General features: G+C 38.2%; 1 protein-coding gene across 1 annotated transcript in view; it reads right to left on the bottom strand.

Annotated features, from left to right (window-relative positions):
* The window catches only part of Skap2 (src kinase associated phosphoprotein 2), a 153896-nt gene that overhangs the window by 119306 nt on the left and 10315 nt on the right, over positions 1 to 24275 (bottom strand). The window contains exon 4 of the mRNA XM_048440350.3: positions 16650 to 16757. Coding sequence (XP_048296307.2) covers positions 16650 to 16757 — 108 coding nt within the window. The remainder of the gene's footprint in view (positions 1 to 16649; positions 16758 to 24275) is intronic.

The following is a 24275-nucleotide window of genomic DNA, read 5'->3' as shown; positions in this document are numbered from 1 at the left end:
TAAAAGTCGGGATTATCATGATAGAAAATGTCACTATGCCATTCCATTGTTTTGTAAGCATGAGAGGAATACTCGCATAAACTAAGACAGCTATCATGTCGCTAGGCAATACCCTCCTACAGTACCATCATATATGTGGTCCATCATTTACCAAAATATTACTGTGAGGGGCACAACTATTCTTACTGCTGCTGCAGTGACATGAAAACAAGTGAAGATAACATGTGAAAAAAAACTAGCATAGCTGTGCTCCATTTTTAAGAAATCATCTATACATAAATAGCAACTGATCAGATTTGTCCCATGGCCTATAGACGCCAAGCCCCTGATATTCCGCCTCCCATAAAACGACTTGTCCTACACTGTTCTGCTTCATATTTGAGCTAATGGGTCTTTTAAGAAGTTACTGACCCGGGAATTTTATCTACTATGAAACCTTCAAGACAGCCCTAAACATGACATCATTTTTTTAAGCCTCCTTACAAGAATTTCACTCGATCCTGGTCCTACTAAGAGCTCTATCTCTTTTCAATTATTGATTTATTTTTATGTGAAGAACACTAAAAATAATATACTAGATCAGTTTTCTATCTTTGCATTGACTCATAGAAACCTCAAGGCCAAGCAAGCAGCTCCCCTCCTGCAGAGCTGGAGTCCTGTGGGGCACAGTGAAGACATGGAAACCGACCTCCTCCCAGGTTCTCCTGGCCCTCCCTGCCCCGCATCTCCTAACTCACTTTGACCTTGGTATAACATATGTGTCTTTGGATATTTTGATGCCTCGATTGATTTCGGAAAACAATATAAATTGGAAAAAATAAAATCAAAAGCAGTCCTAGGGGCTGGAGAGCAGTCAGGAGTGCTCACCTGCTGCCCTTGCAGAGAAGCCGGGTTCAGTGCCCAGCACCCACACTGTCCCCAGCCTTTCTTCTCAGCTATGCTAGCACCAGGCACTTCATGGTGAACAAAGCAGCTCGAACACTCAGACAGACAGTCGTCCTGATCAGGATCAATCACATTCAAAATAGTCTAAAACTCTAATTTTAATTGCTACAGTTCTACATTTGTGTCAGTGCCAAAAGCTAAGAGTGATGCTTCCCACCATGTACTGCTAGAAAGAGAAAAACAGTCCAACAGCAGTTCAGTTATTTCCTGTGTTGTTTTGTTGAGCAGGGCCTAGCTCAAACAGTCTTAGCTGGCCTTGAGCTTAGGGCAACCTTCCAGCTTCAGCCTCTTAGCCCTGGCACTACAGGCTAGTGTTGTGATATTAAGTGTAAAAAGAAAACAAGCGTGGTTAAGCTGAAAGCCAAGCACTTGTCACATATTTTTGGGGCCCCAGACTGAAACTTCAGGAGGGCAGTACATACATACATACACACATATGTGCCCATACAGATGCAAAATGAGTCAGTCTAGACAGCCTTACTTTTTTCTTTTGCCTCCAGCTACTCCCTATATAAGTCATTGTGAATTTTCGCATATAACATTATTTTACGCCACTGCTTCAGAAACAATGTTCTCTGAAGAGCTTGAAAGACGCACTGCTGAGTAAGCATGAAAGAGCTGCGCACCGTCTACCTGGCCACCGTTCTCTTCTCTGCACAGCTTTGACAACCTATATTTTCAGTTGAGCTATACTTTCAGATGTCTACCTTAGAGCAGATTTTTGGTCCTACCTATTCTGATCTGCTGCCTCTTTTCTTAAGAGTGTCTCAGTTTTCCTTCCAACAATGGCACCTCCCCCAGTCCCCATGCATTTCCTGTTGGGCTGGAGCAGGACACTGACCCAGTCTCGGCCTATTAGAGCATACCACACATATATACACACCACAAAAATCGACTCAAACACAGAAGCCGAGGTATAGACTTCAACAGTCGCAGTTGAGAGATTTCTCTTTGCTTGGAAATGGTAAGCTAGTAGAAAATACCTAAGAAGCTGTTGGAGGCTGTTAGAGGTGATTTTTGCTACGACATCCTATGGGAACAGTCTCCTACAGGAAGTTAGGTCTAGAAAAGCAGGATGTGAATCAGAATGCTCACTACAACCAAGTTCCTACCTGGATCTAGACAGGTATGAAGCAAAATGCCGTGTGTATCTTTCTCTCATGAACAAAATACAGAATTATGTTTGCTTTTTGGTCTTTAAAGTCAGTGGGATATTTTATTAATCATCTTACTCTCCTCAGCCTACCCTTACATTAAAATCTACTGAATTAAACTTTTATTCCACGTAACACTCTGCCTAAAATGTACAATACTGTTACTTTTTCTTAGTACCCATATTTTTTAAAAAATCAATTCCTTATCTCTTCTAAGGCATATTTTCTTTTAGAAAAGAAATCCTATTCTAAGCATATTAGATGTTTGCAGCATACATATATTCCAGGAAATAGGTCCCAGGGTACCAATACCAAAACAAGTCCTATTCAATGAAAGAAATGTATTTGTATTTCTTTTCCCCATGGTAAAACATTTTGCTAGTTCTTGAAGTTAAAATATTATTTTTATTAACCTCTGTTAGTCTTAAAGAAAGTGATGAAGAGGTTCAAATGAGAACAGCTCACAAGCAGTATTAGGAAGTAGGGAGGAGCTTCTGCAGACAGTCACACTGGAGCAAAAACATGCCACCGAGAAGAAACTACTTTTCTGACCATTTCTAAGTATGATGCTTTATGCTTCTGTTTAGGTAGGAAAAAGAACTAGATGACATTCAAATTACATTATCTTTTTCTCTAGATGCTGCAAATGAAAAGCTTTGAGACTCCCCATCCCTCGGCTTTCATATGAAAATATAATTAAATATCTAATTATAACTTTGGAACCTGAATATAGATTTGACAATAAATGTGAAATTAGAATCCCTAAAGTTTTTCCACAGTGAAAATAAACTTTATATTTAAATTGAAACATAATCATGACTATGAGAGAAAACACAGAAAAAGATACAGAACTCAAATAAAAAGAAGAAGAATGTAATATTTCAGCATTCTTGTGATAATCCTCTCTGAGCCTAGTTTCCCCACCTCCTTTCCTAAAATCACAAACTAACACTTTTGTGAGCCAATAAAATGTCAGTTACTAGGGCAGGGGTGGTTATGTACTTGGATGAAGCAGATATCAGACTGCTGGTAATGCTTCTGCTGCTCACTCTGAACTGTTCTGTCTACATTGTCACATGCGCCTCACAGAGAAGGCCCAGCCTTCAGACCACACACTGAACAGTGACATTGCAACACTTCCCATTACATTTCTGGGTCACACGTCCCTTACCTGACAAGCTTGCTCAGCTTGATAATTGGTGATTGAAGGAGACATCTCCACATCCTTACAAGGATGAAGAGATCAGTACAAAAAGTCAAACTTACTTTCTTTATTGAAAGTTAAAGGCAGCAACACTTTTTCAAAATTATGATCCCAGTATGCCTCTGTAATAGAGCATGGAAAAAGCCTTGCCCAGCAAAAACACTACGTTTGCCAAATAATCTGCAGACTACATGTTCTCAGAAATAATGTATCCAAGTAAAACTGAAGTAGAGGAACCTAGTGTTTATATTTGTAATGCAGAAAACAGTTGCTTTGACAAGTCACAAACATGGCAATTCTAGAGATGAGAGCAGTGATATCAAGCAGATGGGAAAGCAGGGACTGTTTACGGCCCTACAGTCTCTTACAGCAGAACTCAGTGTTTCAGTAAATCACTTTAGCCTCAAGTCAAGAAAATCTTTTTAAAAAACAAATTACATGTTAAAAGTCTATTAGATTTCCTAGACATGACACTAAAAGCACAAATAATACAGGCAAACAGATAAGTTAAACTTCATTAAAAATTTCAAAATTCACCAAGCAGTGGTGGCACACACCTTTAATCCCAGCACTCAGGAGATAGAGACAGGCAGATCTCTGTGAGTTCGAGGCCAGCCTGGTCTACAGAGCAAGTTCCAAGACAGCCAAGGCCACACAGATAAAACATGTCTCAAAATAAATAAATAAATAAAAACTTGTTATGTCCCAAATACATCAGCAAGAAAGTGAATTGTCAACCCAAGATTTAAATACAATATTTCCAGAGCATGCATATGTGTGTGTGCATGTGTGTGTGTATATATATATATATATATATATATATATATATATATATATATATACACACACACATACATACATACAGGACTGGTACTTTTAAAATATAGAAATCAATAAATTTTACCTCTCAGGAAAAACAATATAAACAACCAGAACTTGGCAATAAAAGAACAACCTACTTTTGTTTTTTTTTTTTTTTTATGCATACAATATTCTGTCTGTGTGTATGTCTGCAGGCCAGAAGAGGGCACCAGACCTCATTACAGATGTTTGTGAGCCACCATGTGGTTGCTGGGATTTGAACTCAGGACCTTTGGAAGAGCAGGCAATGCTCTTAATCACTGAGCCCATCATCTCTCCAGCCCACAACCTACTTTTGAAAGTGAGAAAATAACATGATCAGCATTTACCAAAGACATACAAATGGCCAACAAATGCATGAAAGGCTAGTCCACATCCGTAGTCACCAGAAGAGAAAGCAAACAAAATTACAATAAAACAGTTCTTTGCTTCCACTAACAACGCTGCAATCACGTGGGCCAGGAGTGGGGTCCCACACCTTTAAATCCAGAGCTCTGAAGGCAGAGGAAGACTGCTCTGAGTTCAAGATCAGTCTAGTCTACAAAGTGAATAGGGCAGCCGGGGCTGTGTTGACAGACCCTGCCTCAAAAAGCAAACAAACAAAAAGATACTAACAATTGTAGGGCAGTTGGAGAGAAAGCAGAGCCTCATTCACTGCTGGGAGACAAAGAAAGCAGCACAATCATTTGGGAAAAGTCTGGCAATTCCAAAAAAAACCAAAAAACATAAATCTACATGTACGAGTTACTTTATGTATATCCTCAGAGAAATGCAAGCACGCATGCACACAAAGTCATTCAGTTATTCACAGAAATGCTATTCATTGTAGCAAAAGGGAGAAAACAACTCAGACGTCCACTAACTGACGAATAAACAACTGTGGTGTGCACACAGTAATCTAGTTCAGGGCCACACAGGGAACGAACAACTGACTCCCATGGCAACAGACGGGAACCTTGACAACACTGTTAAGAAAAGGAAGCCACGTGTTACACAACTGCATTCATATGAATTATTCACATCAGAAAACTGCACAGAAATAATGAAGCACATTCATGACTAACTAGACCCAGGAGGGCGAGAGAGGAGACCAGGCTGGGAGAAAATGGACAGTGTCCACTCATGGCACAGGGCTTCCTTTTGTGGTGATGAAGATGTTCCAACATTACTGAAAAATAATTACACAACTCTGCAACTGAATAAAAAATGCTGGGTTATAAACTTTAAATGGACAAATCCTACGGCTATATTAAATATATTTTAATAAAGCAGTTATAACTAGTTATGCCTATCTACAACACCATTTTTTATCACATTCTCTTGGTAAAAATGTAACTCTTATTTGACTTACAGAATCAAGTCTTTACACAACTTGGAATTCTAAAATACTAGAATGCTTTTTTTTCTTTTAATTTTATCTTCATTGGTGTTTTGACAAAGGTGTCAGGTCTCCTGGAACTGGAGTTACAGACAATTGTGAGCTGCCATTTGGGTGCTGGGAATTGAACCCCGATCCTCTGAAAGAGCAGTCAATGCGTTTAACCTCTGAGTCATCTTTCCAGTCCCAAAATAATTTTTTTAAGCACCAACTAATACATAATGGCAGCACCTTCACCAAAAAAGTCAGTGGCTGGATCAATATCTGAGGTCAACCACACATGGTGACACACACCTTTACTCCTAGCATGCAAGAGGCAGAGGCAGGAGGATCTCTTTGAGTCTTTGCATGCCTCTCTGCTCAATCCTCTCTGCCTATTCTCCTCTGAGCATCCTCAGTCATGTCAGTCTTTCAGCTGGTTCCTCAGCTTGGTTCATTTTCAGCATGCTTTTCTTCTTGTCCCACATCCCATTTGTTTATCAGAAAATAAGTCTTCCTCATTTCTACCCTTCTAGCCTACCTAAATTCTATCACTCTAGGTTCTTCTATAATGTACCAACTAAAACGCATTTCCATATCTGAATGTTTGCTTAAAATAATTACTGTCTTACCAGCATATCTGCAATAAGGCACACTGCAGTTGTTTAAGAAGGGATAGTTTTTGGCTAGTGCTTATAGAATCTAAGTTCTTCCAGAAAGCTTGCATTTATTTGAAGTGACTACAGCTAAGGCTGCATTGACAAAATTGTGGACCTCCAACTGGTGACCAGGGAGCTTATGTCTTTCCCAATAAACTACTTAAACACATTGCTTATAAAATACAGGATGAAGCAGCTCCCTCCTACCACTAAGAATGACAGTACAGACCTACCAATAGCTGTACTTCCTACCAGCTCTGTCTCCTTGACTTCCGAAGTTCCCCTGAAAGTCCTTTTATGTTTATTTGTTCAGTACTGGAGATGGAACACAGGACCTAGTCATGTCAGGCAAACATTCTGCCACTGAACTACACTTTCTATCTCTCACCTGTTTGTTTTTAAAGAACAAAGAATATCAGCAATAATAAAGAAACGGAGTCATGAGTTTATTTTTTTCATAAGGAATTGTTAACAACTAGAAAACAGACGAAACTGAACTGAAACGAAGAGACAACAGAAGACACCACATCCAGGAGAGCACGAAGGAAAGTGGATACATGCTTTCCTGAAGGACCACACACTTAACAGGACAGTGAGAAGGGCCATTCACTGAAGAACTGCAACCAGCACAGGGAGAACTCTTGGGCTCATCGTCACAAGTAGCTGGCAACAAGGGCTGCTGCGGGACTGAAATAAATCCTGAACTTCTCTCTGTTGGAAGTTCAAATCCCACAAGAGAATGCCCGGTAAGAGCTCTGAAGCCAAACTGCAAGGGTGACAGACAGCTGCAGACTTTCTCATCCCAACACTGGAAAAGAACAGACAGCCCCAAAGCCCTGAACGGAATGAACTGCAGACCTGCACTCCCCTAAGAATGTGTCCTTAATGTGGCGATTATAAAAGCATAGTTCCACCTCCGGTCCTGACCAAGGTGCCTCATACACAAGCTACCAAGCTAGTTTCTTCAGCACTTTACTCCAGCCTCAGTCAGGCTCTCCATTCAGAGGGAAGTCTTTAGAAGCAATAGACCGTGAAAGTGGAAAAGGCCGAGAGTGTGAAGTCCTGTGTGATTATGTGTTGTCAAGGGCCCCATGATCTTAGACCCATGAGAAATAGGCAAAGCTTTCCCATCCCCAAGGGTAAGGCTCAGAGGTATGATTAGGTCTTTCTCTGGCCCATGTGTGGGCTGAAACTGGCCACCATAGCTTTCTTCTCCCCAGATATTCATGGCCAAAGACTGCTCCCTTACAGAGACTGCTCCTACGGAGATCAGCTAAACATACTTACTTCCTTGATCCAACTGTACACCATAAACCCTCTCCTGATTTATCTGAATGCAATAACCCCACCTCATTGTTCAGCAAAATGCAATAACACTGCATAACAGACACACTGAACACAGGGTACTTCAGTTTCTCCACCAGAGAACCCAGACCATCCAATTCCAGCTTTCCATGTCTGTCTGTTTTTAATTCATCCTCCTGCTACCCCAATTAGATCACAAGGAGTGGTGCAATGACACAACACTAGACACACAAGGAATCACAGAGAGGACAGCTTACTTCTTCATGGAGTCCGCCATCATAGCAGGGCCAAGAACAAATCCTTTTCAGACTTTGACTGAAGTGATGAAGGATAGAGACCAATGTTCAATGGCCATCTAACTTATCAGTACTTCAGAGGCAGAGGCAGAAGAATATATATATAGTTGGTTAGTAAGATCTACACAAACTTGTCTCAAAAAGAAATGAGAAGGATCAAGAATAAAATAACAAAAAAATGGGAGGCAGAAGATAAAGTCCTAAAGAATCATTCATCATAGTGGGAGTCAAACAGAATTGTAAATGTGATGTCTGAAGCCATCAGGGCAGCCTACAGAAGGGCCCATGAAAAACTCTGCCCCTAGGGAGTAGACTTAGGGAAGGCTAAGGCAGGGAGAGCTCTGATGTGTATAGTACAACTTCTGTTTGTTTTAACCTAAGTTTGTGAGGAGCATGACACACAAAGAACAAAAGAGAAGTTTGCCACCGTGAGCAGAAGTTCAGGTCAAGATACCTGGACCAGTATCTATCTATCGATCGATCAATTCATCAATCAATCGATCGATCTGTCATTCATCCATCCATCTATCTATTGTCTATCTCTGCCCCTCTCCAGGTTTTTGCCAGTTTAAAAAGTCTCTTGACAGTTTGAGCAGATTAAAGAAAACAATGTTGACGAAAGAATCTGGTAGACAGAATCTCACTTTCTTTCTCAATCTTTAAATCCTCTTTCTTTTCTTGAAAATGCCCCCAGCCCTGAGTCCAGACACCTCTAGGTTAGCTTTTTGAAGAAAGAAGGCTTCCATGGGATCCTATGCCAGGATAAGGCTTCCTCTAAAACCCAATGAGCCTTCACACTGCCTTTTTAGACTCTCTATCCACTTTTTGGCTCAGTTTGGAAAGGGGAACACAAGTGAAGGTAGGAAGCCCTAACACTTTTCCAAATGCAAAGAATGGCCCAAATACCATGTTCTCAGTGAGAAAGATAGATCTTTGCCTTCCAAGAGTGTTCAGTAATAGCCAAAGCCTCCTCACCACTGCCCCGCTGCTGGAAACTAAGATTTGTGAGAGGCATCTGGCCTCCCTTAGCTTAACATGAACAGTTAACAAGCAAACAAGCCTCGGGCTGTGGATGAGAACCTATCAAATGTTCTTAAAAGAGAAGTTCATCAGAGAGAAAAGAGGCTCTGGAAAAGCGATTCAAAAATGGAACTACACCAGGCATAGCGACACTTGCCAGAAATCCTAGAACTTGGGAAACAGAGGCAGGAGGATCATGAGTTCAAGGCCAGCCAGGGCTAAATAGTGAGGTCTTGTCTCAAAATGGGGGAAGTGGCTTTATGCAGCTAAAGAAACATAGCGTTTTTTCTAAGGGTTCAAGTGACCAAAAATGTACTGAGAGCATAGGTAGGTGGGTGCACAGAGGAATGTTTTTACCAATTGAGATGGTGGGTCACATGTACACATAAAGCCTCTAATTGCATTTCTTTTCAATGACAAAAATCACTATAACAAATACTTATATAACACTGGGATGGTTTGAATGAAAATGGCCCTACAGGATCATAGGGAATGGTACTGCTAGGAGGTGTGGCCTTCGAGTAAGTGTGGTCTTGTTGGAGGAAGTGTGTCACTAGGGGAGGGCTTTGAGGTTTCAGATGCTCAAGCCAGGCCCAATGTCTCTCTCACTTCCTGCTGCTTATGGATCCAGATATAGAATTCTCAACTACCTCTCCAGCACCATGTCTGCTTGCATGTTGCCATCCTTCCCTCCATGACAATAATGGACCAAAGCTCTGAACTGTAAACCAGTCCCAGTGAAATATTTTCCTTTATGAGAGTTGCTGTGACCATGGTTTCTCTTCACCCTACTACAAACACAGTTCTCATCCTTTAATGCACACCTGGGGATAGAGTTAAAGAGCTACTCCAGCATCAGTAGATTCAGTGGGGACAGCAGTTCTTCCAAGCTCCTCCGTGACATGACGCTGCTGCTGTAGAAATGCTGAAGACACACTGAGTAGGGACTGACAGGAAACTCCTTCTCTTTCAGCAGCTATGCACTACTCTACCCTAGCTCTCCACCATAGCCCCTGAAACAAAGGCAGCATCCGCCTAGCTGGGAAAGAAGAAAGGGGAATGGCTGTGCAAAGACAAATGATTTTTGTGTCAAAGAGACATGAATTTGAATTCTAGGCTGCCACTCAGTACAAGGTTTTGGGCAAATCTCCTAACTTCCCTTTTCCTGTGTTCCCTTGACTACTAGATAGTAATAGTATTATCTATCCCATAGAGATGCTGTTAAGATTAAAAATAAATAATGTAGCAAAGTGAGCCTGCTGTTAGAGAGTTCTTTGACTTAATTCAACAGGCATTTGATGCTGCCAAGACAATATCCCTGGTATTTGCACTCATCATCTCAACAGATTATTTCTGGGTTCTCTCGATGACCACCAAACCAAAGGCAAACTTTTTAACGGCCCATTCAGTTCTTCCAGTAAGCTGTGGCCTACCTGAAGATCTCCATCACTGCTTCCTCGGCAACCTCACCTCATTATTACCCAGATAGCCCCCCGGCAAATCATCCTACTGCTACCTCCAGGTACTAACTCTGTAGTGCTGACACAAGCTTCTGATGCTCCACGGAGTTCTAAGGCAAGCTCTAGCTCTAAGCACTTCATTATGCAACCAGAAAAGAAAGTCCCTGGCAGCCAAGTGACGTGTGCTTGACCATTAAATCATCTTACACATGAAAGCTGGTTTCCCAACCTTCACCACAAAAGTTTTTTTCAGTATCTTTTCCCACAGCCACCAGCAAACTTCAAGATCCCAAGAAATTCACTGAACTACAAGGCCTCCCTATATAGCTCAGGCATAAAGTTTATACTTGGGTTTATCTGCCATGATACTGAAATGTATGACTAACTCAATCAACAAATTAGAAGGTAAAATCAACGGAAGCAATTACTTGCCTTGGCATAGATCAAACCAATGGAATATTGTTAACAGATATTTACTGTCTTTGGAATCTTCCTTAATCTGGATTGTCAATGACATTATTTTAGGTGATTATCATCTCTTCCCATTTCAATTATATATACTTTATTTTATTCATCTTGACTCCTTCGTTGTTCTTTTCTTCATGGACAGTACAGATAACTGCCTGCGATCTTTCTTACTTAACCTATCTTGCTATTATCATTCACCCACTTTGTTTTAGTTTGGTAATGTGTTCCCATTTAATAGCATAAAAACTTAGAAAAACTTTTTTTTTCTTTTATCCATTGTGTGTGTCAGCCCAATATTAATGTCAGGATCACCTTCCTGCAATCTTCTACCCTATTCAGAATCTCTAAAGCAAACTCAAAGCTCAATGCTGATAGATTAGTCCTGTCATGATCCTGCTCTGGGGATCCCATCTCTGCCTTCCTTTCCAGGCTGGAATTACAGGCAGGCCATTACACCATCTGGCATTTAGAAGAATTGTGGGTGTCCAAACTCCTGTCCACATGCTTGCATGGCCAAATGTTTAATCACTGAGCCATCTCCCCAGGCTGAGAAAAAAATGGTTCTTACTGACATCTGTTTTTATCCACTCATACTTTGTACCATAAAAATATTACACATCTGTGTGCTTTCAACCCCAGTCACACAATCTATGTCTTTCAGGTTAAAAAGATATCCTCTAGGGCCGGGGAGAAGGCTCAATGGGAAGGGACACTTGCTTCCAATGCTGTTGACCAGAGCTCAATCCCTGGAGCCCATATGGTAGAAAGAGAGAGCTACTCCGGCCTCCATGCCATGCATGGCATATACCCTATCCCTAAATAGACACAAATAAATAATTTCTAAACAAAATTATGTCTTCTACTTAACAATGTCCTGTAAAATATGTAGCCAAACTACTGTCCCTTCCCTTCTACCAATGCTTAAAATTGTTCTATGCATATAAGAGAAATAACTAAAATGATCACTGTTCCTATAGTGCTAAAAAAATACAAGTTAGTAATTTAAAATACTGAAAGAACAAAAATTTAAACATAATAAAATATTAATATGCATTACATACACAGGATAGGTTCAAGCCAAAAGTCAACCTCTTAGGAGACAAACAATGCTAGTCACATACTTAAAGTCCTTGGTTCAATCCCCAGTTGATCACTAAATTCTCAGAATAATAAAAAATACAGTTTTAGATATCAAAAGCACATGTACTATGGTAAAAACAAAACAAAACAAAAAAAACCTAAACAGCTATCTTAAAGAATTTTTCTCCTAGTTATAAACATTGTTTCCTAGTCTAGTGACACCCTGAAAAAGAGTACAGCAACTACTGCTTGACTTTTATAAGAACTGGCTAGTGCTACAACTAATTTCCATGTGGAAAAAGGTGGTCCTCAAAAGCGTCATACAATTTATGGTGTGCATGTATATGGGTTTACATCTAAGCTCATGTTGTTAAATGAATGTGAAAGGTCATTATTTATACAATCCTACATAGCATCCTTTAAAAATCTTTAATTACAGTTGTGTGCATGTGTGCATGCACGTGTGCCTCAGCACCTGTGAGGTCAGAAAACAATTCATAGCAATCAGGTATCTCCACCATGTGGGTTCCTAGGATCAAACTCAGATAATCAGGCTTGGCAGCAAGCACCTTATCCACTGAACCATCTTGCTGGCCAGAGCATCAATTTTTTAAGTAGTCTTTTAGAACGAGTATCATGCATATTTTAAAAATTTTTATATACTTAAGCTTCTTAAGGGACAGTATATGAAAAAAGAAGAAAAATGTTATTTGCTGTCATAAATTATGATCAAAATAGTTTAGCCGTTTTCTTATTTTCTATTCCAAGTTTTAAGGAATAGATCCCTTCCTAGACAAATATTAGTGCACATGAGTGCATATGCTCAGATTGGCCACTGCTCAGAGCTCCCCATCGCCTATTTTACCGGGAATTCTAATTAGGAAGAGGCAGGCAGAGATTCCTCTCTATTTCCGTTTCACTTTAGCTCCCCTACTTTCTCATCCTAGAGGTTCCAGAATCTTATCCATGAAGTGATTATGGTCTAGCCCTCACTCAGATTTGTAACAAATGCCCACGGGGACCTTCGACCTATCATTGACAGGCAAAGCCAATATATGTCTTCCAGCCTAGTGAATTCTTCCACCTCACCTCGGAGATCTGCTGTGATGCTGTATGGTTAGAGGCCTCCTTTCACAAACAATGAAAATAAATAAAAAATAGCCTCAGCGCAGAGAATGGAAACCCGAGTCACTCGGTGACTAACAGCTACTGTCCATGCACTACTCCAGCGCACACACACTGCCCTGTGTGCTCAATAAGAACCCTTGAAGCTTCTGGCCTAATTATCTCTCACTTTATCTGATCACTAAATGTATATATTATGTATATATTAGCACCCCAGCATACCTCCAGCCACAGGATTAGATAAAACTTGTAAGAGTTATCTACAATGATACCAAAACAATCATTAAGTTGTATCTTTGATCTTCTAAAAAAGAAAGACAAGAAGCTCATAAAGAGAAACAGCTTCCTTTTGGATGTTACCATATCAAAATGCAGCTCTGATAGCAGCCATGCAATCATTTAAAAATAAAAAACAGCATGTTATTCTTTTTTAGCATGACATTTCCTCCTTCTTAGCTGCTTGTCTCAAGATATATTTCTCTTTTAAAAAATAAAAGTAAAATGTGTTTCCAAAGACAGAAAATCACAAAGTACATCCTTATGTTACAAACTATATAAAAATCTGTCACTATTTATGCTACAAGTCTAGTCATCAATAAAGTGCTTTTTTTTTCAATGTACCACTCAAAAATCAATTATATCAACGCGTTTGTATAGAGGAGAGAGCACCTTTCACGCAACTACTATTAATGAGCAGACGTGACTATAGAATCTCCATCTGTTTCTCTGACAAAGCTGTGGCTTCTCTGGTCTCTCATTGAAATTCCATTAATCTGGTGTAGCAAGGTCCAATGCGAAAATCAAAACCCCATCTAACCCTTTATCAGCTCTCAATAACCTACATGTGAACTCTGCCTGTTAGCACACAGCAAGTTATGATTTTGCTATCCATCAGGCAGCTGGCCAATAAAAAAGAAAACAAACCACCAAACAACAACAACAAAAAAAGCAGGTAGGCTGGAAACAGCATGTCTGGCAGGGTTTGAAGATCTTGTTTTTGCTTCTGTTTCAGCCCATTCGGTGTCGATAGGGTGTCTGGACTTGGTGAGACGGTGCGTTTTTCTCCATGGCTGTGATTTAATTGCTAGCAGCGATCAAGTCGAAGCATCACTGAAGTGTGTTTGAATTTCATTAGAAGATATAACTTATGCTACTTTCCTACAGTACCTAATAAACCATAAAGAAACCAAAACACATATGGCTTGAGGGAATAACTGGAAAATTAGGTGGCCATTTGGGAACTGGGTGAACTTTTGAACCAGAGGAACAGAGAAAAAGAAATATTAAAGGGAAAGGCAGACTTAGAATTCAGAGATGTGCAGGTTTGACCTTTGCGATACCTTGAAAATTACATTAACTCTATGAAAAATACATTATCATGCTTAGAGTTTATAATCCATCAACATTCAGATACTGTTAGTGCCTACCATAAGGTAAAAGTCAAAAGGACAAAATTACAACCTGACTTGACAAAGGCTGAACTAGTTATAGTTATTGTTAAATCCATTTTTGTAATTAGCACATCATTAGACTGATCATAGTAAAGGAAATTATACTCCACAAATCAAAGAGAACACAGACAAAATCTAAGCTGCTTTAAAAAGCAAACTAATGAGATGATATGTTGGCATAAATGTCCAGTGACTGTCTAAAAATTTGCTTACCGTGTAGCAAGAAAATGTAAGGCTGCTGCAATTCATTTATTATAATTCATACCAAAATGAATTATAATAAAAGCAGAATGTCTAATCCACTTAAGAATTGCTTGAGCACTAGTAAATAAGCACAGATATTCAACAAAAAACTGGTGCTACACATAAACATGCCATTAAATATCTTTTAACAGGTTTTTCATATCAATCTATTTCTTTGATATTTTGATTCTGAAAGAACATGAATGAAAACTTTTTAAATTTGCTTTTTATTTGTTTGTTTATGGGAGTGGTGCACACATGTACCACAATACTCATAAGGAGGTTGGAGATCAGCTTGTGGGAATTGGTTTTCTCTTTCAACCACGTGAGATCTGGGGATGGAACTCAGGTCTTCAGGCTTAGCAGCAAGCACCTTTACCTGCTGGGCCATCTCATCATCCCCCAAAATTATTTATTCTTAAGAAAGAAAACAATAATCATACAAATTCTATAATTCAATAACAACTCACTTAGACTATTTCTGGATACTGTTGGATTATCTTTTTAAGTTGCAGGATGTTTTATGTTCAACATAATGGCCCCTACATATTGTTATTTTTGAGAACTTGATAAATCTACTTTATGAATATACTCAACATGTTTAGTCTTTTGAATATAAACATTTTGTCTGTGTGTATGCAGACACATACATGTATGCACACACGCACACACATTTTACAGAGAAGCAAAACAAATAATTGCAATGAGTCTTAAAATAGTACAACTTTACAATAATTCATTATTTTGCCTGAAAATATTATTTTATCAATTATAAAATGCTAAAGATGAGGACAGAAAGGTTTAGTTATGGACAGCAAGTGTGGGTGAAAAGAAATGTGGATCTTTGTAAAAGACAGAAGACAGGAAACATTCTCCCTTTAAAAGCAGAAATTAAATGCAAAAGTTAACAGAAAATGGATTCGATTATCACTGCTACACATTGGACAAAGTTCTGGATATAAAAAGGGTGTTTTGTTCTGAGTCAGTGGTTAGAATGTTTATCACTTATGCATGCACTTGACTTATCCCTGTTCTGCAATAGACATAATTTTATACCTCATAAAAGCAATTTATGTTTCCAAAGGGAATGATCTGGATAACACAGAATGTGGAGTGTTCTGAGGCAGGACGCACATTTTCATTCAGCAATTGTACTTAGAGACGGAACTGCACAGTTTGATCATCATATGGTAGCAAAAAGCATTCTTCATTTCTATGTCTATGTGAAACTATGAGTGGCAGAAATTAATATGCATAGCTAATGCACTGGTATGCATTTTTAATTTATAACTACAGATCACTCTTACGAGGTTTCCAGAGTATAGACTCATTTGACTATCAAAAAGGAGGCACTTCCTGTATCCTAAAAATAAGATTGATAACTCTGACAACAGTCCATAGATTTTAAAAATCATTAAAATATAAATAATCAACTCAATTACTAATTCGATTAATACCATACACTATACTACTAATGCATAATATGGTTCAACTTTAAGTGGTAATCAGAAAAATGAAAATGTGTAGTAAAAAGGCATTTGGTAAGAAAAAACCTGTCTCAATATGAGAAAGCAATGTAGAAATAATTGATTTAATATTTTACGAACTCATTTTGTATGAAGTTTTAAGAAAAAAATTTACCAAATATCTTTTTCATTATTTATACAATAAATAATACAAAAATATCATTAAGGGGCACAATCAAATATTAAGCAAGAATCTGATAATATTAAATTAAGCAACAAACTGTTACTAAGAACCTTCCTATAACAAACCAGAACTTGCCTAAAAATTCTATTAGAGAGAATTTCTTTTTAAAAAAGAAGAAAAGGAAGAGGAAGAAGCCCCTACACACTTAAGAAGCCTCCCTGGGACCACTAGAGAGAGCTCTTCCATTCCTGAAAGGTTCTGTTAGAGGTGAGGAACCCTGACCTGTACGCTCTGAAAAGCCCACTCCCTCTGCATGCAGCAGTCGTGTATGGCAGTGCCCGAGGTCAATTCTACAGTAGAGCATCACATACCATCAGAGGGGCCATCGTCGTCCTTCTCATAGCGTTCTGAGGCTAGGGAAACACTGTCTGGAGGTCCAGCAAAGGGGTCATCATACTCATCCCCCTCCTCAGCATCACCTAGAAATGAACCAGAGAAATGCCTTTTACAGAAATGCCTTTTAGGATTTGCCCACGAAAAATAATGGTACCCTGTCAAAAGAAGTCAGTTTTACCATTCAGTTTAGTTCCTGAAACAGGAAAAAACAAACAAACCATCCTCTGAACTATGTAAAACCAGGTTTGACTTTATTTTATATGGATCATGATATATATGACTTAGTAAATATGTTTAAAGGTCAGCAGACAACGGCTTACTTGTGACCCAAAAAGATCCAGTTCCAAGATCAAGAAGGTTTCTACAAATTCAACAAACAGAAAACAAGATTAAACAAGACAAATAAGGTAATCTAACAAAAACTGAAAAGTGGAAAGCACAACAGAGAAAATTTCAAGTAATCCCCTTTACCTCCTCAATAATTTGAAAAATCGTAATGAGAAAGTGACTGTGTAAAGCCACATGAATGCTGCTTTCATTAAAAGTCACCACAGGATCATATTAGATTAAAAATAGTTACATTTTCAAGAGCGGACTTCATTAGGGGGAAAATGCCTGAAGACTCATATAATCCCTCTAAATTCAAACACGGTACTCTACAAACCCTTCCCATTTTCACGCAGTAGTATGTAAGCCACTGTTTTCAAGTGGCAGCCTGTTTCCTATTTGGTTCCCAAATCCTAGGTTGGTTTGTAGGGGTTTGTTTATCTATTTGCTTTACATATTTAATCCCCATGATAAAAGCTTCTGGGACTTTTTCCCCCATGTACTTAGTTTAAAAAGTATTTTTAATACTTTTTAATAAAACAAATTAGCTATTTGCTAAGCCCAGTTATACACACATTTTTCTTATGAATTAAACAACACAAGAAAACATATACTTAACAGTGTGCTATTTGTTAATAACTGAAATTATCTGTTATCAGTGGAAAGAAATTTTGCCAAAAGGATGTATGTGTCCTCTGACATCCATCCAATGGGATGTGTGTGTGCGTCCTCTGATACCCATAAGATGATATGTGTGTGTGTACATCCTCTGACATCCATCCAGTGGGATGTGTGTATACGTCCTCTGACATCTATCCAATGGGATATGTATTTGCATCCTGACAACCATCCAATGGGATATGTGTGTGTGTGCACGTCCTCTGACATCCATCCAATGGGACATGTGTGTGCATCCTGACATCCATCCAATGGGACATGTGTGTGTATCCTGACATCCATCCAATGGGATGTGTGTGTGCGTCCTCTGACATCCTTTTGATGGCTGCTTCCTATTTTCCTGCACATTTTGAATAGACGTTGCCTCTTTCAAGACAACATTGTCTATATAATTTAAGAACTAAATGCTAATTTCTACTTCCTTATAATGTTCTTATTCCATAAGCAACCATCATCCTAATCTTCAAAAACGTAAAGATGGTGACATCCGTCCTAAAGACAAGAGCAGAATACATCATCTCATCATCTTTACCAATTCTGTCACTAATACACTAAATTATGATAATATCTCTTCCCCAGTTAGAATTCCAAGGAATGCATATAGATGCTACCAACTCTTCAGATCTCATCTTTCTTGGGATATTCAAGGTACTTTCCAGAACATTAAACTATTTCTCTTATGAAGACAGAGCTGATGACAAACATAAAAAGGAGCCTCATGAAAAGCTGCTAAGATATTTTGAGCATGTCGTGATAGTACATGGGATATATCGTAAAGATCACAGAATTTTCCGTTACTTTTCATTGCTATGCCCTATTTTTAAACACAATAAAGTAAGAATTATTGTATTAATTTTCTGAAGACAGTTTACAAACTAACAAATAAAAAATAAACCTTGATGAATGTTTAAGGTATCAGAATGCTTCATATACATTACCAGAACTTAGCATTCGGTATACCAGGTGCTATAACTACATAAAATGATAAAGTTAAGTAATCCACTGAAATGAATTCAGATACTCGGGCTTAATTCTCAAATTCTGTATGGAAATGATCAGACAAATTCAAACTTCCTTGTAGTTTTAAAAATCAATAGTTTAACTTTTGATGTCTATTATCTATTTTAATATATGTGTGTGTGACCATATATGCATAGGTTCACATACCAATCTATATTGTACGTATATACTACATATAACAAAGATTATAAAAACCATAACATAATTTTGATGTAAGATCAAATTTGATCAAACATAAATTTGATGTAAAAAAATTTGTTCTATAAAAATCTGTCACAGACATATTGAAGACCTCTTTGGTTATTTTTTAAAAAAAATAACTGTTTGGATTATATATGACAACGAAATTGTCTTCAGCTTCTTTATTGAAAGAATTGGTTTTTTAAGTCGGTATGATATTTGTATTTATCAAAGACAAGCTAAATGAAATATTGCTGCTCTGGGATAGACTGTCTGCCCCACACCACCACCCACACCACCTCCTGCCGCCACCCTCTGCTCCCAGAAACTGCTCCAACAGTACAGGAATCTATCCAGGGTCTGTGTGTGGAGCATTCACTTGTTAAAACTGCATTAAGCTAAAAGAACACTACTTTTCAGCATGGCTTTATTGCAAAGATGGGCCATCCCTTTACCCTCCCTCCTCAGATTTTGTTTTCCAACCATCTTCCCATCTAATTAAGGGGGAAAGGCTGTTCTCTTCTGAGGCTCTGTAACTGAACACAGGGGTCGCTGTTGAGTAGCATACAGCATCTTTCCTCCCCAGGGCTAAGTATCTATAGCTATACCTGCAAAGGCTTCTATAAATTAAATGGAAAATGTTCAATGTGTGTTTATGTAATAAAATAGTGAACTCGAATCAACAATGGGCATCAGGTAAACGTATCCAATACAATTTACAGACATAATTGAAAGCATTACAGACTAATCAGACATCTAAAAGAAAGGCATGCTCGAGTGTAATGTCTGCAGAGTCATTAGTTGGCAGCCATTCTATTACAATCACACATAATGTCCGTGGTGCCTTGAGCCTGTGCCAATGACAACAGCATAAATTTTGCATCTCATTTCGGTGGTCATAAAATTAATGATCAGTTTAAAAATACTTCTTTGTAAAAGTTATTGCGCAAAGAAAAGACATGAATGTGTCCCTGTTATGTACTCACAAGGATAATTATGGGGTTGTTGCTCATTAATACTGTTTCTTGTTTCCCTAGAAAAGCATTTGATTTATCCCACAACTTTCAAAAGTTTAATTAACGATACAAAGTTAACCATCTAAAAGACAATGATCCAAGGCTTCCCGTCCCTGCATTTTAGTGGCAACTTCAAGGCTTAATTGTACCACAGCAGCATAGGACCCTGATAACTACTTCGAAATTTATAATACTGCTAGCCATCCCTTTTCACATGGCTTTTAATCAATTACCATTTTCTTAAATGCCTACAGACGCAGCCTACAGCGACTGCACAGACATGGCCTCTACCACCACTGAAGGCATTCTGCCCAATTTATTGCCTATTTTGTCAAATACAACCCTATTTTAAATATAATCAGATAATCAGCCAAATATACCTAAAATTTAGAACCTCTTTTATATACATATTGAAATATCACTTATATCCATAAGCTGCTAATTTAAAGGAAATTATAACTAAAATACAGTTTAGAGAATAATCGTTCTCTCACAAAGATCATCAAGGACAAAATTTGGAGAGATAACTCCAAGTAAAAACAAATTAATTTCTAATTCTCTATCAGTTAATTTAACCAATCCAGTTTCTCAAGTAATAATATACAGTGAAACATACAGAATTATGCATTTACTTTGTAGTTTCTTAAGGGAAGTTCAGTTTTTAAGCCACTAAATGACAGAAGATTTTCCTCTTATTCTTAGAAGGCCAACTTACAGCCAACAGGTAATAAACATAACTCACACCAAACTGAGGCAGAGATTCAAAATAAGGCCATCATTTCTCTGGGATTCCTTGGAAACAGGCTTCTACCATTACGGGCCCCATTATCTCAAACAAGCTTTAGCACACTTGTAAAAGCAAGAAGAGGGAGGGGCGGTGGAATGGGACTCCTTGCGTTTAATTTGCCCAGATTTCATTATGGAGTTAACTTTTGATTGAAAATATACTGTTAGGAAGAGTAAAGAAAGGAAATTAAACCCTAAGACTGACTCTTCCATTATTCTGACGACTCCACAAGGACACACTAACGCATAACCCCTCTTACCTAACAGTCATGCTATTTTTAAAAAGTGTCCCATTAATAAGCTTAGATAATACAAATGAGAAGGTCAAAGGAAACTGCTTTCTAAATAAATCTGTGCATAGTTAGCAATACTGATAGAGTCTTAAGGGCGAAATCTATTAAATGTTTTCACAATTAGAGAGAAGAGAAATGCTAAAGGGAAAGGTGAGAGCCCTGGAGCTGTGGCATCTAAAACAGTCACTTGAAACACCAGATGCTGGCCAGCTGAGTGTACGCCTAGTATGCCTAGCACAGGAGGGGAAGGAGGCAGGGAAAGAAAAAGCTAGATACTAGCAGTTACAAAATTGAAAAACGTTCTCTTGAAATGCCATCCCATTTAATATCTACTTCTTTTAATGACTTAAACATTTCTAAAATCTTCAAATCTGAACTTCCGAATCAAGATTAACTTCAATCCTCTTGAAAATAAAGTTACACTGGTGAATACACACTGGACAGTACTTACTGAACATCTGCTACGTGTTACATTATCTTATTCCAATAAATCTATAAAGGGAGTAATGCTGAAATCATTACTGAGACTAATACAAGGTAAAGATTTCACCAGAGTGTAACTATTTGTCATGGACCTAATATACATTAAAATTTTAGCTAATGCTCAATTACAGTCTTTACAAAATAACAGTGTGTAAACTGCAAAAATAATTATTTTAAGTCATTTTAAGAGACCTGTGATAGAGAACAATTAAAAATAATTATGTTATGGGTATGACAGTGTACATATGTGATCCCAGCTTTTGGGAGGCAGAGGCAGGAGACTCCTGAGCTAGAGGCTGGCCTGGGCTAAAAAGAGAGACCCTGCCTCAATAAAAAAATTTTAATCACACAGCGTAATTCCAATGTGTAGAGACCTTGAACCTATAGGATTAGGGTTCAGAAGAACACTTGATAGTATCAAAACCTATCGTAACTAAGAAACTAACATGAGTTATCTGTCTTGCTCAAGAGTTCCACAGTTACTGGAACCTTTTTACTCCAGATGGATAGGCAATGTTTCTACTGAGCAACAGGGACTATACCAAGCAAACTAAGTTCTGCCTAGATTCAAGTATTTCTTAATAAAAATTAAAGCATTTAGATAAACAACTGATAATTATTCTAAAGTTTACAACTTCACAGATCTATTCAATGGGGAATATGTGCTCAATTATATAAAGAGAGCCTTAAAAGTCAAATAAATGGGAAGGGAAGTTTTAAAACAATATGTTCCTTTGGAAATAAATATAAATCACAGTTAGCAGTAAACCTCAACATTTAAAAGCCACTGGAGTTAAGCAAGCTATTCTCATGAAATGTCAGAATACCAAATGAAATCTTCGAAGATCTATACCGTCTAAAATTACAACTATCATAACAATTTAACTAGTTTTAAAGACTGAATACTTCAACCTGTAAACTCTGCTTTGGTAAATCCCAAGATGTGAGATTTTCTACACTGCAGGGGAAGGAACAAAGAAGGAAACAGACACCTGTGAACATTACAGAAATTAGTAACTATAATTATAAAAGAGTAAATCTCAAATTATTCATTTTAAGAACTATCTCCCTGAACCTCTTTTCACAATAATAATATTAAAATTAACCTATCACTGACTTAACAAGGGATGTGAAACAAGAGTACACAGGCAAACCCTGCTTCTGCTCACTTCACTGTGTTTCTATAGCAAACAGGACAGAGAAAGGAGGAAAGGGGCGTGTTTGAAAAAACACGGGAAAATGCCCTAGATGCACAGGGAAACTGTAAGCAGGACAGTAGCATCAAAACAGAACTGAATTCATTCAACATGGAGATCTTTTAAAGATGCACGCTGGGTAATCACTTGGTAACTATTAAGTCTATGTCCTTTCCTAGTCCTAATAAGCTACAAAATAGTCCTTTTAGAACAAAGCTGAATGTATTGTGAGGGTGTGATGGCACAAAATTACTCAGCTTCTCATATTTCTCCAAGGTATACATCTAATTTATCCACGGGCTTACTTTGTGCAGGCATTCTTGGTGATTAGTTAACTCAATACAGCAGGACTGAGATGCAAATGACTTATTCAGAGGAAAATGATTATGGGGAAATCTCTGAATTTCACATTATTTGAACTCTTATTCTAGGCTCATTTTTCAATTTCTATCAAATACTATACAAACTTCCACTCTCTTTGGAGACAAAGAATATGTCTTGGTAATGTAATTTTAATATCCACACACCTGAACAAGTTCTAAAACAGATTCCCAAAGGGAAAGCCCCTACACTATTACTAAATGATATGCAATTATACAGTGGCTTCCCATTATCATGTCTTCTTAGCTTAAAATTTTTTTAATGTACAAATAATTAAGGCACAATAAGAGCTCAATAAATTATCAGTGCAGCAAAATACGCCTTTGAAGACAAGCTAAGATATGTATCTAATACTTCTTCACAAACAACTCACTGTGTTAGAAAAATCATGATCAAAACGTATAAACTCGTCTTTGTATTCACCTAAGGAAATGCAGCAGGATAAGCCCACATTTCAGATTCCTTGCAGCACAGAACTGTAAGTTAGAAAGGAGAATACATTTTCCTGCTCTTAGCTTCGATCATGCTTACAGCATATCAGTACGGCAAATTCTCTTCTGGTCCGCATAGCTCACACCGGTCCTGACAAGCAAACTGTCACAGAAACTGTGACTTGTTAGGAACTGACTGGGTGTGAGGTGCTAAGAGCCTGGTGTCCTGAGGTTGTGCCTGTCCTTTCATCTACAGACCTCTCAAATAAATAGGGATCATTATTGGGAGCCAGTAAAAAGGTGCACTGTCTTCTCACCCACACTTAGAAACTAGCTCCACAGATCAACAGACCTCCCTGTGTAGTCTTCACCCGGACATCCACAAGCTGAAGGTCATGACCTATGAGCTAGCACCGTGGAAATAAAGACAGTACGCAAGTCCTCCAAAGACCTGGAAACATGAAGGACCTGGAACTTCCAGTGCCATCTAATCAACAGTCTCTCAGATCTAAAGGCAAACTGTCACCTCACCTGCACTCCCGTATAGTTCAAAAACAATGAAACCAAATTCCTATCTCTAAAGTACATATTTATTCAAATCAAAAGAAACAAAATAAAAATAAGGATCAGCATTTGAAAATATATTATTCATGCTATCAAATAAAATTTGTAACTATTTTTACTCAGTCTTTAAAAACATGACCTAAGGGACATAGCTCAGTGGTAAAGTGCCTTCTAGCATGTGTAAACCCTGTGTCTCATCTCACGCCACAAAAGCATGAATCATGATCACCCAGCCAAGGTCCACCT

The sequence above is a fragment of the Myodes glareolus genome, chromosome 6, assembly GCF_982192425.1.
Source record: "Myodes glareolus chromosome 6, mMyoGla1.1, whole genome shotgun sequence".
Lineage (NCBI taxonomy): Eukaryota > Metazoa > Chordata > Mammalia > Rodentia > Cricetidae > Myodes > Myodes glareolus.
Note: the sequence above shows the minus strand (reverse complement) of the source record. Positions and strands in the feature narration are given on the sequence as shown.